Source organism: Rhinoderma darwinii, chromosome 7 (genome assembly GCF_050947455.1).
Source record: "Rhinoderma darwinii isolate aRhiDar2 chromosome 7, aRhiDar2.hap1, whole genome shotgun sequence".
In the NCBI taxonomy this organism is placed as follows: Eukaryota; Metazoa; Chordata; class Amphibia; order Anura; family Rhinodermatidae; genus Rhinoderma; species Rhinoderma darwinii.
This window is the reverse complement of record NC_134693.1, coordinates 57,021,604-57,039,132: the sequence shown is the minus strand read 5'-3', so window position 1 is coordinate 57,039,132 and position 17,529 is coordinate 57,021,604. Positions and strand designations below refer to the sequence as shown.

Below are 17,529 nucleotides of genomic sequence, written 5' to 3'. Positions count from 1 at the left end.
CATCACTGCACCTCAGGGACATCTAGAGAAGCTTACATGCCGACAAGAAGGACTATACTTTTTACTCAGGAAGGCATCAAACATATTATAGAATAGGTCACTTGTTCTTATGTGAACGAATGATGCCAACTGTCAATGACGCTGATATCTCGGTCTCCGACCACGCCCCTGTATCTATGACCTTTTGCCCCGAGGGTCTCCCGAAACGGGCATTTTAATGGGTCCTTAATGAAACTTTGATACAAGATTCTAGGATCTCCCAAACTATACGCGACTCCCTGACTGACTTCTTCTCTATAACCGTATTTTTCGGACTATAAGACACACCTGACCATAAGACGCACCCAGGTTTTAGACCACAGAAAATAGGAAAAAAAATATTTGTTAAAAAATTATTTATTCTGTTTCACCACATTCTGAGATCTGTTTTTTTATTGATTACACATGTATCCCCTATCCACAGGATAGAGGCTATATGTGGGATCGCGTTGGGTCCGACCACTTAGACCCCCAGCGATAAGGAGAACAGGGGACTGAAAGTCACCCAGAGCGCTACATGAGAAGCTTGAACTTCCGAGTTCTGTGTCCGGCTTATTTGTTCCGCAGTTCCATAGAGATCAATACATAACCCCTCGCGCATGCGCAGAAGAATCCCATTCATCTCTACGAAGCTGCCGGACACAGAATGTGGAAGTCAAAGCTTGTCATGAAGCGCTCTTGGTGAGTTTCACTCCCCGTTCTCCTTATCCTGTGGATAGGGGATACATGTGTTTTATGGCACAACCCCTTTAAACCTCCAGGAACAGCAAAATTGCCGTTCCTGGCCGTTAGAGCAGCATGTCAGCTGCTGACACCTGCAGTGTATGGAACGGGCTCAGAGCGTGAGCCCGCTCCATACATCACCCCCCCCCACGCCATGATGTGCCGGGAACATCATGGGGCGGGAAGGGGTTAAGTAATGAAGCGGTCAGGGGGCACGGCGATGCCGGGTCCCTTGACTGCGGACTATAAGACGCAGGGACTTTTTAGCAAGATTTATTCTTGCTAAAAACTGCGTCTTGTAGTCCGAAAAATACGGTGACTGCACTCCAGACGTCTCTGAGAATATTGTTTGGGAAGCACACAAAGCAGCACTCAGGGGTACTTTTATTAGCATAAGCTCAGGCCTGAAGAAACAAAGGGAGAAACGCATTAACTCACTTCTGTTGTAAATATCCACACTGGAAACTTTGAGTAAACACACTGCTGTACAGAATGCACAGGAAGATCTTTTACTGCTCAGGAAACAAATGAGGGACTTGTTGAATGTTAAGACAGCTAGGGAACTACATCTATGCAAATATAAACATTATGTACAAAGTCTATAGTTCGTATAGGTGTACCTGTGATAGCTTCAGACAGTAGCAATACAGGCTCGGGTGGGACTAGGCAGTAGGCAGGCACCAGGTGTGGTGAAGCAGGACAGGTGAGGTACTCAGCGCAGAAAGACTCCAAGTGAATACGGCACTTGGACCAGGATACAGGTTACAGGTAGCAGGAACAGGGAACACTGGGAACTGGAGACACTTAGGGGACCATTTGAATAGACAAACTTAGGTAACGACAACAACGCTCAGGCAATGCAGGGAGGGGCAGTGCCCTTCTTATAGTCCAGGGTGATCTGGGAGCAACCAGCTCAATCTCACACATGTGTGCGCTCTGGCTCCTTCATGCTGGACTGAGCTCGCGAGCGCACCCTAGTGGTCACTGCGGAACAGAACGGCTGCATGTGCAGTTATCTCTGGAGAGAAGGGCATCGACAGTATGGGAAGAGTTTGTAGTCAGCGACCACAGACGTTACAGTATCTCCCCTCTTACGCCCCCTCCTCTTGGGACAAAAGCGAGAGAGAAACTTCTTCAGGAGGTTAGGAGCATTGAAGTTCTCTTCTGACTCCCAGTACCTCTCTTCAGGACCAAACCCCCTCCAATCCACTAAATAAAAAGTTATTCCTCCTACTCGCTTGGTATCCAAGATCTCCTTCACCTCAAAGGTATCAGAAGAACCGCTGGACGCAACTGCAGGGCTAGGACTCTTGGTGTATAGCGGTTCAGTACCATCGGCTTTCGGAGGGAGACATGAAAGAAGTTAGGGATCTTGAGGGTAGGAGGCAGCCGAAGCTTGCAGAAGACAGGATTGATCTGCTGTAGGATCTCGAAGGGTCCGAGGAACCTGGGAGAAAACTTGTATGATGGCACTCTCATTCAGATATTCCCGGAGGAAGGCCAGACCTTGGTGCCTGGGAGAAATTGAGGAGGTTCTCTTCCCATTGTGTCTACCTACCATTTCATGCGGTCGAACACCAGCAGAATGGAGGATCGAGTCTGCTGCCAGATCTGCAGGAAGTCCCTAAAAGCAGAATCAGCTGCTGGTACCTCTGACATAATGGGCACCGGGAGAGGAATTTGTGGGGGTTGGCCGTAGACAATGAAGAACGGTGTATTTCTTGTGGACTCGCTAGTATGATTATTATACGAGAACTCAGCCCAAGGAAGAAGCTGCACCCAGTCATCATGCTGCTTGGATTTGAAGTGTCGTAGGTAGTTCTCCATGATTTGATTGATCCACTCGACTTGACTATTGGACTGAGGATGGTAGACTGAGGAAAAGTCCAACTTTACATTGAGTTGTTTACAGAGGGCTCTCCAGAACCTTGCGGGTAACTGAACCCCCCGATCAGACATGATATGCCGAGGCAAGCTGTGCAGGTGGAAGATGTGTTGGATGAAGAGGGCGGCCAGTCGAGAAGCAGAAGGTAGACCGGTCAGCGGAACGAAGTGAGCCATCTTTGAAAATCAGTTCACCCCCACCCAGATTGCACTGCATCCTGCAGAGGGAGGAATAACAAAGTCCATAGCTATATGCTGCTAGGGAGCATCGGGCAAATGCAGCGGCTGGCGCAGGCCAGCAGGTTTAGAGTGAGAAACCTTGTTAGCTACGCACACCGAGCAGGAAGAAACAAAGTCCATGATGTCTTAGGGCAGCGTGGGCCACAAGAAATGATGAGCAATCAGGTTTCGGGTCTTATGGGTACCCACGTGACCTGCCAGTCTGTAGCTGTATCCCCAGTGGAGGATTTTCCCTCTGTCTGCCAGGCGCACAAAAGTCCTCCCCGGAGATGTATACATCTCCAGTGAAGACATAAAAGAGAACCTGTCACTTTGACAGACCTATTATATTATACTAGTGGGTACAATTACACCCACTTGAAAACTCTAAAGTGCCAAAAGGGGGGCATGAAAAGAAAGCCCTTCCTGGTTATGTAATTACATGGTGTATACCATGATCCACCTGAAAGACTCAGCAGCTCTGAAAAAACTTTCCCCATGTGGGAGGAGACACGAGAAATCTTAGAGCCACTAGTTAAAAGTTGACAGCTCCTGCAGTACATACAAGGAACACAAGGAAAAAGAGATATGGTGTCAATAGCCATAGAAGGGTACTTGTGAGCTGTAGGAGCCGCACAAGTGATGTGAGGGACTGACAGACAGTCTATTGCATTAGTGGAGACAGCACTCTTTCACTTTAAACTCCTAAGTCCGACCCTGTGTATACGTTATTTGAGCTACGGATGTAGCCATCTTTAGCTTGGCTCTGATACCTTAAGTCAAGATTGTGTATTTAATGTGTTAAAAGTCAAGATAAAGACGGCTACATCTGTATAGCTTCTTTTTCTAAAAATGTATGTATTGTTCTCTTCATTATTACATTCAAGAAAGTTGCAAGACTCCTGAAATCTTAGATGGATTCCTCAAAGTTATGACTCAAGCTCGTATTTGGAATTTGAGTGCAAAGAGGACTATGTAATAAATAGTCCTATAATTGTTACGTGTGAGAATGGTCACAGTAAATAAAACATTAAACTAGACACTTAGAATTATTCAGTGTGTTGTAATGGAATAAATAAAAACTTTTACATTTCTTTCAGGCCATGTAAAATCTCCTCAGAAAATCTTGCAAAACACAACATTCAGCTATACTCATTTGATGATAAAAAATCATAAACATGGCACGGAAGCTAGTGGGACTGGGCCCAGGGCCGTCCCCAGAGGTGCCATGTTCCTGCCTGAACTGTATCTGCGTCCTCAGGACGCAGATACAGCTAAATCCAATGCTGGAGCAGGGAGTCATCTGTGTAACGCCAGCGATTAGCAGCTCGGTTCAGACAGGCACGATGCAGTGATGTCATTGCGCCTGTCTGCGCCGAGCCACACACTACAAATTACGGAGGAGCAGAGTGTTCTCCTCCACTCATCGTGGGAACGAGGTTAGGTGAGCATTATGTTATTTTCATTAGGCACTATGGGATTTATACTGCATGTGGGAAAATTTTGGGGGCATTATACTGTGTGGGGGCAGATGTAGGGGCATTATACTGGCTGTGGGGAAATTATACTGGCTGTGGGGGGCAGCTGTCTATTGCTGTGGGGGGCATTATGTTGGCAGTAGGGGTTTTATACTGGCTGTGGGGGCATTTTCGTTTGGGAGGAGTTATAGGGCCATTATACTATGTGGGAGCAGCTATAGGGAAGTTATACTGTGTGGGAGCAGCTATAGGGGCATTATACTGTGTGGGGCAGCTATAAGGGCATTAGACAAAAGTGTCTAAAGTTGTGCCAAATTTACCATCCAGCATGAGCCACTATGATAAATTTGGTGCATCTAGTCAAATTCTAAGCTGTCTGAATTTTACAGTATTAATAAATCTGCCCAATTATTTTTATTATTTAAGGATTCCTCACAGGAATGGTAAAAATGTACTGGTAAAAAGCTATTGTTATCACATTGACATTAACCCCTTCCCGCACATTGACGTAACTGCACGTTCAGGTGAGCAGTAACTTCGTGCACCTTGATGAGCAGTTACGTCTGTACTTTAACAGTTAACCGCTGGATGGTGCTACACTGCAGCGGCGGTTAACTGTATGGGGTGTCTTCCCTGGTCTCTGTGTTGCCGGCCAGCGGTCCTTTGCCGTTAATTTAGGCAATTAACTCCTTAGATGCGGCGATCAATTGTGATCGCTGCATTAAAGGGGTTTGTTGCACATCGGCAGGGGGAGGTGCCGATGGTTGGCATGGCAACCGGAGGCCAGTCAATGGACTCCGGGACTGCTATGAAGGGAACTCCGGCTGGTCCTGATAGACTTCCTGTTAGTGTGACTGTTAACGTCACACTGACAGTTATAATATATTACACTACATAGGTAGGGTAATATATTATAGCAGCGATCAGTGCTGCTGGTGTTCAAGTCCCCTAGTTTTTAAAAAAAAGCTTTTTCCCTATGGTAAGTCTTTTATTATAGGAAAAAACTTTAAAACGTTAAAAAAAGTACACATATTTGGTATCACCGTGTTTGTAACAACCCAAAGTATAAAATCATAATGCCAGAATTGCTATTTTTTGGTCACCATCCCTCCCAAAATATAAAATAAAAAGTGATCAAAAAGTTGCATGTACCCCACAATAGCACCAATAAAAACTACAACACGTCCCGCAAAAGACAAGACCTTACACAGCTTTTTTTGACTGAAAAATAAAAAAGTTATCGCTCCCAGAATATGGTGACACAAAAAATAAATTATTTGATAAAAATGTGATTTTATTGTGCAAACGCTGCAAAACATTAAAAAAAAACGATATACATATGGTATTGCCGTAATCGTATCGACCTGCAGAATAAAGTAAAATTGTAATTTATAGCCCACGGTGAAAAAATAATAATAAAAACATTGATAAAAGTGATAAAAATACATTGCATGTACCCCAAAATGATACCAATGAAAACAACAGATTGTCCTGCAACAAATAAGCCCTCACACAGCTCCGATAGAGAAAAAAGAAAAAAGTTATGGCTCTCAGAATATAGCGACACAAAATGTGCAGAGCATTCCAAAAGCGGATAAGATTAGGCGCCATTTATCAGTGCGATACTGGCCACATATCTGCGGATTATTACTTATTTACACCATTATTATACCCTCTTTATATGCCCTGATGTACTCCGCACAGCTTACATATGCACCCACATTATAAATTGAAAAGCCAGTAAAACCACAAACAGAACAACTACCAAGCAAATCTGCGCTCCAAGAGCCAAATGGTGCTCCCTTACTTCTGAGCCATACAGTGTGCCCAAACAGCAGTTTACCTCCAAATATATACCCGGGAGAACCCACTTAACATCTAATGAGGTATTTATCTTCAGTGGCACAAACTGGGCGTGCTGAGCCCGATCCATACGCTGCAGGTGTCAGCAGTGTATTACAGATGACACCCGGGGCTAACGGACAGGAACAGCAATCGTGCTGTTACAGAAGCTTGTAAAAAGACAATATACTGCAATACATTGCAGAATATTCAAATCTCATCCACTCTCCTGCTACTGTATTATGCTGGGAATACTGCGGAAAATCTGCAGTATTTACGGTACGTGTGAACTGACCTCAAAGGATGAGTGCTCACTGGAGCGCTCATGAGCCTTATCTACAGCGACGCCAAAAGACGTTGCTGTAGACTAAGGACCTGCACCACCCTCCATCAAAAGACAGTGAGCGGTCATTATAGGGGATGAGCAGAATACTTTAAATAATTATATAGATACCAGTAATCGGCATGGATTTATGAAAGGGAGGTTTTAACAAACAAAATTACATACTTTTTATGAAGTAGTAAGAACCAGGTACTTAGTGTTTGGCCCTGAAAAAATTGGTGATGGTGGGCTTGTGATCCACTAAAACATTAAATGGAATTAATAAGCATGACCACGGGATTACAGAGCTCGTCCACTTCTGAACTACTTTCTACCTAACCTCCTCCTTTCTTACCGTCTAAACCCATTTAACCCCATGGCCCCACCTTATTCCATACCACTTACCCCTCCAAGTAAAACACACGAGACAGTGGGTTAGAAAAATTCGGCCACAGCAGCCATTTTATTAACATATTTACATGAACATACAACATAACTTTATAAATAACATCACTAGGAAAGGGAAGTCCTTGGAGCTACAAAACTTTGGCGCCGAACTGCCCACCTGTATAGCTACTTACCCCCAGCCGTCTCCCTACAGGCTCAGGGGCACCTTTCTAATCCGCAGTTGGCTTGCCAAGTATGAAAAACCACTCCCCGGGACACCACTCAGCAGGAGGCCAAAATACGCCCATACCCATGAGCAATTATGTACTTGTTAGGGACCATACCTCTGATGAATCCCCCACTTCAAATTACCAACTCCAAGGACCCCCAATCCGCCACAACGCCACTGTGACTCCACCTTTACAGGTCACCAACAGCCGTCCCCTGTAAAAGAAAAAACACCAGCAATACCAAGAATACATAAAGTGAAAAACATAATACATAACATAAGGGAGGGAGGGCGGGACAAGGGCTTTTCCGTTATCCCATAGGAATGGCGCGGACCTGGAGCTCATCCCTTATATGCCCTCCATAACCTCGCCCCCTCAAGGCCACCCTCTTTTCCCTCCTCCCTCTCTTCACCTGAAATTTTGACGCTTTCCTTCCTTGCCTTCAACCCTGGTCATGTCTGCCTCCCCCAACCATTTCATGTTGTGTCTGGCCATTTCTTTATAAAAGATTGTGTATAAATGTTGGAATTATATAAGAATTATTTTGTCTGCTAAATTAGTTTTAATCTTCTGATTATCCCATTTGGGGCTTTATTTGTCTACGCAATCAGTTTTCTGAACTGTTCAATTATAATGCTGACTAGTTCAGTGTGGGAAGTTTAAGATTACAGCCGCAGTGTTAAGCTACAAGAGTTTTCCATGAGCACAGCGTATACTAGAAAACAGGAAATCATACTTTCCAAATAACCACACATACAAAGCCATTACTGTCTACTCGCAGATGTAGATCCCACAAGATGAAAATACCCAAAGTATTCAGATCCAGAAAACAGGAACACCCAGCAGACAAACACAGTAAAAGGCCCATTGTATTCAATTATTTATTATAGCTACGATTACAAAATCAATAGAAAAAGAGAACTTATAACAGATGTTAAAGGGCAGAATTTGCGAGGGATTTTGTATTTGATTGCCAACCTAAGGACTGTGATCAACTACCTAAAATCGTGCCAAGATGCATAGACTGGACCTCATTTTTGGCATGGTATCAATTATTTTATGCTGTTATGTTGCATTGCCATTTGATAAAGGTAAGATTGCAATGTGTTTAAAAATGTACAATGTTTGAAATATTTTTGTTTTCATTTGAGCAGGTTACTTGCTATACTTTTTGTTATGATAACTGACCTGCACTGCTGCATATGATATTAGTACAGGTTACCATGAATCTGATGGATACTACAATTTAATTCTTTAGCGTCTATAATTGGCTGCGAACACCAATGCCACCTAAGCCACTAAATATAAATAAATATGCATTACTGCTGAATCTACTTACAATACTGAGGTTCTTAGCGCACATTTTGATCAAATTGTGTGAGCCCACCTGCCACGACAAGGCGCCCTCTATAAGGTGGGTCTGCACGTACACCCAGAACTGGGACTAAACCTACATATATCTGCAAGATCTTAAAATGGAGGCAGTCACTAACCCCACATATATGCAATTCATAAAAAACACAATTTAAATTTGCAGTCAGAGCTGTTCTTGCACCGGTACACATGTTTTGTCTCATTTTGCTGGAATGTGCTGTTCAAACTTTAGTGTTTTTTATGTATTGGATATATATGTGGGGTTAGTGACTGCCTCCATTTTTTGATCTTGCACTCCTCCCATTTTGCCCTGGGTGATTTTAATTAGTTTAATGCTGGTTCCTACCATCCCCAGATATATATAGCCTTAGTCCAAGTACTGGGTGTATATGCAGAACAACGGAAACACTGACGTAGGTGTGAACAGGCCCTTAGTCCTCATGCACACGAGTGTATTAACATTTCATATGCAGTTTGTTTGCTTCTCCTTCATATTACGTGGAAATGTTAGTCAATAGTATTATACAAAAGTTCCTATGTTTAAAAGTTTATTCTTCATAATTCAAAACGCAGCATACTCATTTGGATATCCTTTATCAGACTGATTTTCCCCTCGAAGCACTGTTTTCAGTAACTGTGGAGAAAAACACGATCTGGGAAATGGAACCTCACTTAGTGGCCTTCAATATGATGTTTTGCACATAGTATTTAGGCGTGAAGAAATATAGTGGGGATATAGGCAAATGCTAAATAGAATGTAGTATACATCAAAAAAATAAAACCTTATAAAAATCTAAGTTAATAAAAATTGGTGTCATAACTTTATCTTGGATCAATCCTTTATCCCCTTCCCCACATCCGCCGTATATATACGGCGCACGCTGGGTGGGAGAATATGGAGCGGGCTCATGGGTTGAGACCGCTCTATAGAGCAAGTGTATCGGCTGTATCGGTCCGTCATCTTTGTACTCATATGAAGCCCTGCCTTCGGCAGGGCTTCATAGGAGACTGTCAGAAACGCAATATACTGCAATACATTAGTATTGCAGTATATCGTGCAAGCGATCTAACGATCGCTGGTTAAAGTCCCCTAGGGGGACAAGTAGAAAAAGTAAAAAACAGTAAAATAACGTTTTTTGAACAAATAAAAAAATAATAATAATTAAAAGCTCAAAAAAAAACCTTTTCCCATTTTCCCTCAAGCACAATGTAAAAAAATTAAAAAGCTAACATAACTGGTATTGACGCGTCCGTAAAAGTCTGAACTATTACAATATATCATTATTTAGTCCGCACGGTGAACGCCATAAAAAATTAAAAACATCAGAATTGCTGTTTTTTGGTCCCTTCTTCTCCCACAAAAAATGAAATAAAAAGTTATCAAAAAGTCTCACGTACCCCAAAATGGTACTAATATAAACTGCAGCTCGCCCCGCAAAAAATAAGCCCTCACACGGCTAAATCGACAGAAAAATAAAAACTTTATGGCTCTCAGAATGTGGCAACAAAACTCAAATTTTATTTTTAACAATCAGTTTTTTCCTTGTAAAAGTAGTAAAACATAAAGAAAACGATATATATTTAGTATCACTGTAATCGTATTGACCCGCAGAATAATGTTAACATGCCATTTGTACTGTACGGTGAACGCCGTAAAAACAAAACCACTCAAAAGGTTGAGGAATCGCTGTTTTTTCCTATTCCACCCCACATATATTTTTTCTTCTCATTTCCCACTACATTATTTGGTACAAAAAATGGTGCTGTGAAAATCTACAACTTGTCCAGCAAAAAATAAGCCCTCATACGCCAATATTGATGGAAAAATAAAAGAGTTATGGCTTTTGGAAAGTGGGGAGGAAAAAACAAAAGTGAAAATCCGAAAAATGGCTGCGGCGGGAAAGGGTTAAAATTAGAAAAAAATAAATAAAATACTAAACATAATAGGTATCACCGCACTCATATCGGCCTGAACTTTAAAAATATCACATTATTCATCCTGCAAAGTGAGCACCGTAAAAAAATAACAAAAAACAATGGCAGAATTTCCTTTTTTTGGTCACCTTGTTTCCAAAAAAATAGAATAAAAAGTGATTAAAAGATCGCAAGTACCCCAAAATGGTACAAATGAAGACTACAAGTAAGTAACATTACCTCAATGAAAACATTTAACTTTTAGTTCTAGTTCCATTACTCACATTTAATTTTAATATCTACCTATTCCCTCTCGGCAACACCTTCTCCTTTCGTCTGCCACTGTTCTTGCTGCATAGACCGACGTCCTCTGGCGTTTTGCGGTTCACCGTGCGTTCCATCTTGTTTTGGACCACGTCGGCCACCGTAGCATAGGTGGTCTCCTTGACAACCGATAACAAATCCAATCGGCACACGTAACTTCTCATATCTCAGTCACACAGACGTCCCACGATTAAAGTAAATAAACCACTATAAACAAATCATACACTACTTGTTCACAATCTGTTCCCTTCTGATATCATCAGCTAATCATGCAACGACAAAACATTGCCGTCCCTCACACACAATGTTTTTATCCAATCCCCCGATATTTTACATTCTTTATTTATGAACAAAATAAAAGTTCCCTACAGTGACAACTCACCTTTTACCTTTCCCATGGTTTTTATTGTGTTTTATTTTGTAAATACTATGAAATGTCATCGCAATGGATTGCACCACTTGAACTCTGACCTGCTCGAGTTTTTGGCGGTTTTTTTGCCCAGTCTGAACTGGCTCCAATCAGATGACCTCTTCTGTGTGTATATATACATGTCTTTTTCTTCTGTGTTTACCATGCCTGACGAGCAATAAATACTTTTACGTTCACCCAACGTCTGGATTTATCCTGTCCTCACCACACAGCAGCGCCGATAAAGATCCATATTTTCTCTCCGTGCATTCATCATACCCAAGCGGTCACCTCGGTGACCGGCCCGGATCTGGCAGCAGCTATTTCGTGGACTCCTTCATTCAACTTTCGTAACCTCACGGTGAGCATATATTATTTTCATTTCTCACCTCCACCTTCTTTGATCCACACCAAGTGGCGCCGTGGTTTCTTGCCCTTTTCTCAACTTTAAAAATATCACATTATTCATCCTGCAAAGTGAGCACCGTAAAAAAATAACAAAAAACAATGGCAGAATTTCCTTTTTTTGGTCACCTTGTTTCCAAAAAAATAGAATAAAAAGTGATTAAAAGATCGCAAGTACCCCAAAATGGTACAAATGAAGACTACAGTTTGTCACGCAAAAAAAAAAGCCCTCACTATGCTCCGTCAACCAAAAAATAAAAAACTTATGGCTCTCAGAATATGGTGACACTAAAACACTATTTTATTTATAAAAAAGTGTTTTTATTGTGTAAAAGTAGTAAAACATTTAAATACTGTATAAATTTGGTATTGCCGTAATCATATCAAACCGCAGAATAAAGTAAACATGTTTATACTGCACAGTGAACTCAGTAAAAAAATATATTAAAAACTGTGCTGGAATTTCTGTTTTTTGGTCTCTACACCTCCAAAAAATGTAATAAAAACTGATCAAAAAAATTGCATGTACCCCAAAATAATACTAATGAAAACTGCAGCTCGTGCCATGAAAACCAAGTGCTCACACAGCTTGTCAATGGAAAAATAAAAAGTTATGACTCTCGGAACACAATAATACAAAATTATGGCCCAGACTAATTTATATGTCCAGCAGTTCTTCACCTAAAACCCCACGTCATCATTTGCTACGCCCCACAGGTAGCCCCCATAAATACAGTGGAAACTATGACATTTTAGGGTCTTGTGTTGTATATGGGTCTAGTGAAGAAGTCAAAGATTAGGCAATACCTGAGTGTGGATATATTGTACAATACCACAGACACCCTTTATAAGTGTGAGACTCTCCCCCAAAAAACTGGCCTTGTGCATAAAGGATTGGTTTAAAGCGTACGTCACTATCCATGGATAATTCATTTTAGAATTTATATACCCCATTATTATACACTGATATACTCCACTAAGCTTACATGTGCTCCCACATTATAAACTGAAACACCAGTAAAACTCTAAACAAAACTACTACCAAGAAAAATCTGCTCTTCAAAAGTGTGCCCAAACAGCAGTTTATGACCACATATGGGGTATTGCAAAACATGTGGGGTCAAAATGCTCACTAAACTTCATGATCAATTCCTTAAACGGGTTTAGTTTCCAATTGGAGTCACTTCTCGGGGGTTTTCACTATACTGGTACCTCAACGCAATGCAACATGGCGTCAAAAAACTTTTTTGTAAAATCTTCACTACAAAAACTAAATTGTGCTCTTTCCATTTAGAGCCTTGCCGTGTGTGTCCAAACAGCAGTTTACAACCACTTATGGAGTATTTCCTTACTCAGGAGAAATTCTGTAACCCAATATGGAGTGTCTTTTCTCCTGAATTCCTTGTGGAAATGAAAAACTATAAGCTAAAACTACATATTATTGGAAAAAATATTTTTTTATTTTCACGGCCCAATTCTAATAAAATCTATAAAACACCTGAGGGGTCAAAATGCTCACTACACCCCTAATTTAATTATTTTTTGGGGTATAGTCTCCAAAATGGTATCACACCCGGGGAATTTCCACTGTACTGGTATTTTAGGGACTCTGCAAATGCGACATGGCCCTAGGAAATCAATTATGAAAAATCTGCGCTGCAAAGTCAAATGGCGCTCCTTCCCTTCTGAGCTCAGCAGTGTGCCCAAACAGCAGTTTATGACCACATATGGGTAAATGCTGTACTCAGGAGTAAATGCTGAACAAACATTGGGGTGCTTTTTCTCCTATAGTACTTGGGAAACCGGGGACCAAAAATTGCTTTCCATTCATATTTTTATGTAAAAAGAACTCCAATATTACCAATATACTTTAACTAACAATTCGGTACTAAATGGTGCCGTTCAAACCCGGGAACTGTTCCCGGATGTCCTGGAAATTTTTTAATATTGATGACGGCCCCACGTATTAGACTTTACTTAGTTGCAAAATGTCAGTTACATGTCCACACCAAATGGAGCTACAAGGTCCTGTGATAAAGTCAATCCACAAAACAGCGAAGTGCAAGTATTGGGTTTTCCACGCTATATTAGTCTACTTTGCTGCTACCCATGGTTGATCCCAGGAATATATGCTGTAGAGAGCTTTTCTAACTCAAATCCGTAACTCTTTATCCTGTCAGGCTCTCTGGTTCTGTTCCTGATTCCTGGGGTTACTCAGCTTCACAGATTTTGTGGTCAAAGGCCCTTGTAATGTGATCTCTCTCTCTCTCTTTCCTGCTTTTTCTCCTCAGTGAGCTGCTCCAGTCTGTCTTCAGGGGCTTAAAGAGGCTCTGTCACCAGATTTTGCAGCCCCTATCTGCTATTGCAGCAGATCGGCGCTGCAATGTAGATAACAGTAACGTTTTTATTTTTAAAAAACGAGCATTTTTGGCCAAGTTATGACCATTTTCGTATTTATGCAAATGAGGCTTGCAAAAGTACAACTGGGCGTGTTGAAAAGTAAAAGTCCAAGTGGGCGTGTATTATGTGCGTACATCGGGGTGTGTTTACTACTTTTACTAGCTGGGCGTTGTGTATAGAAGTATCATCCACTTCTCTTCACAACGCCCAGCTTCTGGCAGTGCAGCACTGTGACGTCACTCACAGGTCCTGCATCGTGTCGGCACCAGAGGCTACACTTGATTCTGCAGCAGCATCAGCATTTGCAGGTAAGTAGCTACATCGACTTACCTGCAAACGCCGATGCTGCTGCAGAATCATCTGTAGCCTCTGGTGACGACACGATGCAGGACCTGTGAGTGACGTCACAGTGCTGCACTGCCAGAAGCTGGGCGTTGTGATTTGTGAAGAGAAGTGGATGACACTTCTATACACAACGCCCAGCTAGTAAAAGTAGTAAACACGCCCCGATGTACGCACATAATACACGCCCAGTTGTACTTTTACTTTTCAACACGCCCAGTTGTACTTTTGCAAGCCTCATTTGCATAAATACGAAAATGGTCATAACTTGGCCAAAAATGCTCGTTTTTTAAAAATAAAAACGTTACTGTAATCTACATTGCAGCGCCTATCTGCTGCAATAGCAGATAGGGGTTGCAAAATCTGGTGACAGAGCCTCTTTAACTGCCACGTGCTGATCTTGCAGCAGAACTGCCAACCACTGCTCCAACTGTCAACTGGCACCAACTGCCACTCTGAGGGGGCACGGTCCACTATATATAAACTACCACTTTCTGGAAACTTCCAGGAAAATACCATCTTGCATAACATCATAAAATACAGTTGCAACATATTGTCTCACAAGTAGTGTTTTGGGGGACACTACATATCCAACCTTATGTCTATGTTTTTTGTACCATAGGTGTAAAAAAAAAAACAATTCTGAGGATGGTCTCCTGCTTCATTATTGGATATTTCTCCCACACAAAGGGAGCAATTCCAATAATAGGAGTACATACCTCCCAACTTTTGAATTCGGAAAAGAGGGACATTTTAAGCCACGACCCTAACCACGCCCAATATCCCGTATAAACACATCAAATCAAAGATCCTTCTGCAAATAACATGCGCACATTCTCACTGCGGATCTCTAGACTGTGTGGATATCACAGATATTATGGATCCGGTTATATCGTCTTTATGTTACTTTTCCTAACTTGGGTATAACATTTGCTCAACACGGCAGCAGCAGCTGCAGGACAAACGAAAAGGCTGAGAACAATGAAAGTCAAGAGGGAGACCCTGTGGTGGATGACTTTTCAATTGACAGGTAGCAGAGTTACATGATGGGGATTTTTCTTTCCAGTTGTGTAACTCTGCTACCGGTCAATGGAAAAATCATCCACCAGAGCCCCCCTGTAGATAGCTCCAGATACAGCCCCCCTATACATAGCGCCACACACAGCCCCCCCTGTAGATAGCTCCAGATACAGCCTTCCTGTAGATAGTGCCAGATACAGTCCCCCTGTACATAGCGACACACACAGCCCCCTGTAGATAGCTCCAGATACAGCACCCCTGTAGATAGCTCCAGACACAGCCCCCCTGTACATAGCGCCAGATACAGCCCCCTGTAGATAGCGCCACACACAGGCCCCCTGTATATAGAGCCACAGACAGCCCCCTGTACATAGCGCCAGATACAGCCCCCTGTATATAGCGCCAGATACAGCCCTCCTGTAGATAGTGCCACACACAGCCCCCTGTACACTATGTGCCACACAAAGCCCCCTGTAGATAACTCAAGACACAGCCCCCCTGTAGATAGCGCCACAAACAGCCCCCTGTACATAGTGCCAGATACAGCCCCTCTGTACATAGCGCCAGATACAGCCCCCTGTAGATAGCTCCACACACAGCCCCCCTGTAGATAGCTCCAGCCACAGCCCCCCTGTAGATAGCACCACACACAGCCCCCCTGTAGATAGCACCACACACAGCCCCCCCTGTAGATAGCGCCACACACAGTCCCCCTGTAGATAGCGTCAGACAAAGCCCCCCTGTAGATAGCTACACACACAGCCCCCCTGTAGATAGCTACACACACAGCCCCCCTGTACATAGCTCCACACACAGCCCCCTGTAGATAGCTGCACACAGCCCCCCAGTAGATAGCTCCACACACAGCCCCCTGTAGATAGATCCACACAGAGCCCCCCAGTAGATAGCACCAGACACAGACCCCCTGTATATAGATACACACACAGTCCCCTGTAGATAGCTCCACACACAGCCCCCCAGTAGATAGCTCCACACACAGCCCCTAGTAGATAGCTCCACACACAGTCCCCCTGTAGGTGCCACATTGCCGCCAGAGCGGAAAGCGGTAGAGGTAGCCTACTGCTGCCACTCTCCGCTCTGCTTTGACGTCACTCACCGTCAGAAGAAGGCAGGAGTCTTGCAACGGCGTTCTCACTGGTGTCGATGCCGGCCCCGGGAGTGGACCACTCCAGTCACCTGACCAATGAGGTCAGGTGACAGGTCAGGTGACTGGACCATTCACGGGCCGGCATCGATCCCAGTGAGAACACCGTCGCAAGACTCCTGCCTTCTTCTGATCGCTGCTGCTGTCAGCAGCGATCAGCTGTTTTGATGCAGCGCCCAGCGGGACATTTTGCAGACCGCCCGGGACGGCGGGACATCGGTGAGAAACCGGGACTGTCCGCCGGACCCGGGACGGTTGGTAGGTATGGGAGTATAGTACAGAATTGTAGCATATGAAAAGCCCTAAAGCTGATTTACACAGGTAGATATTCGCCCATATTCACCACCTATTACAATCGCTTGTCCCCATGTGTTTGCATCACATCAGAAGTACATCTCCCTGTTTACACAGGGAGACATGTGCTGCCGACTAGCGACCATTATTTTGGCCACATAAAAGATGCAATCAGACGGTGAACGGGCATTTGCACATTCATCGGTTGATATTTGCCCAGTTTACACAGGACAATGATCGGGAATGAACATTCATATGAACGCTCGTTCACCCGATCATTGGCCCATGTAAAATTGCCAGTGCAGGTTCACCTTTGGAGAGTTATATTAGAAGTGAATTCTCTAAGGACATCATTTAAACACTAAGTCTGAGTGTTTCATGTGCTTATTTAAAAAAATGTAAAAAAAAAAGCTTAGAGAAATTTTTTTACTTCCTCAAGCCTGGTGTCAGACTCCTTTCACACTACCGTTTAGCTCCGTTTAGCTCTCTTCCGTCAGTGGAAGAGATGAACGGAAAATATCGCTTCCATTAGAATTACAATTTATTTTAATGGTAATTCTTTTGTTTCGGATGCATTCCGTTTGCCTCCGTTCGCTAGGTTTCCGTTTTTTTTTCCATGGAAGCAAAAGTGCTGCAGACTGCACTTTTGCTTCCGTAAAAAAAACGGAAATCTAGCGAACGGAGGCAAACTAAATGCATTTGAAACAAGCAATGCTTTCCGTTTAGACTCTCATTCATCACTTCCTCTAAAGGAAGAG

At 43.0% G+C, this 17,529-nt stretch overlaps 1 protein-coding gene across 1 annotated transcript in view; it reads left to right on the top strand.

Annotated features, from left to right (window-relative positions):
* The first annotated feature begins 7,970 nt into the window (after positions 1 to 7,970).
* Positions 7,971 to 17,529, top strand: part of LOC142657901 (complement factor H-like) — a 55,341-nt gene continuing 45,782 nt past the window's right edge. The window contains exon 1 of the mRNA XM_075833424.1: positions 7,971 to 8,215. Within this exon, the coding sequence (XP_075689539.1) occupies positions 8,140 to 8,215 (76 nt within the window). The 5' untranslated portion in view covers positions 7,971 to 8,139. The remainder of the gene's footprint in view (positions 8,216 to 17,529) is intronic.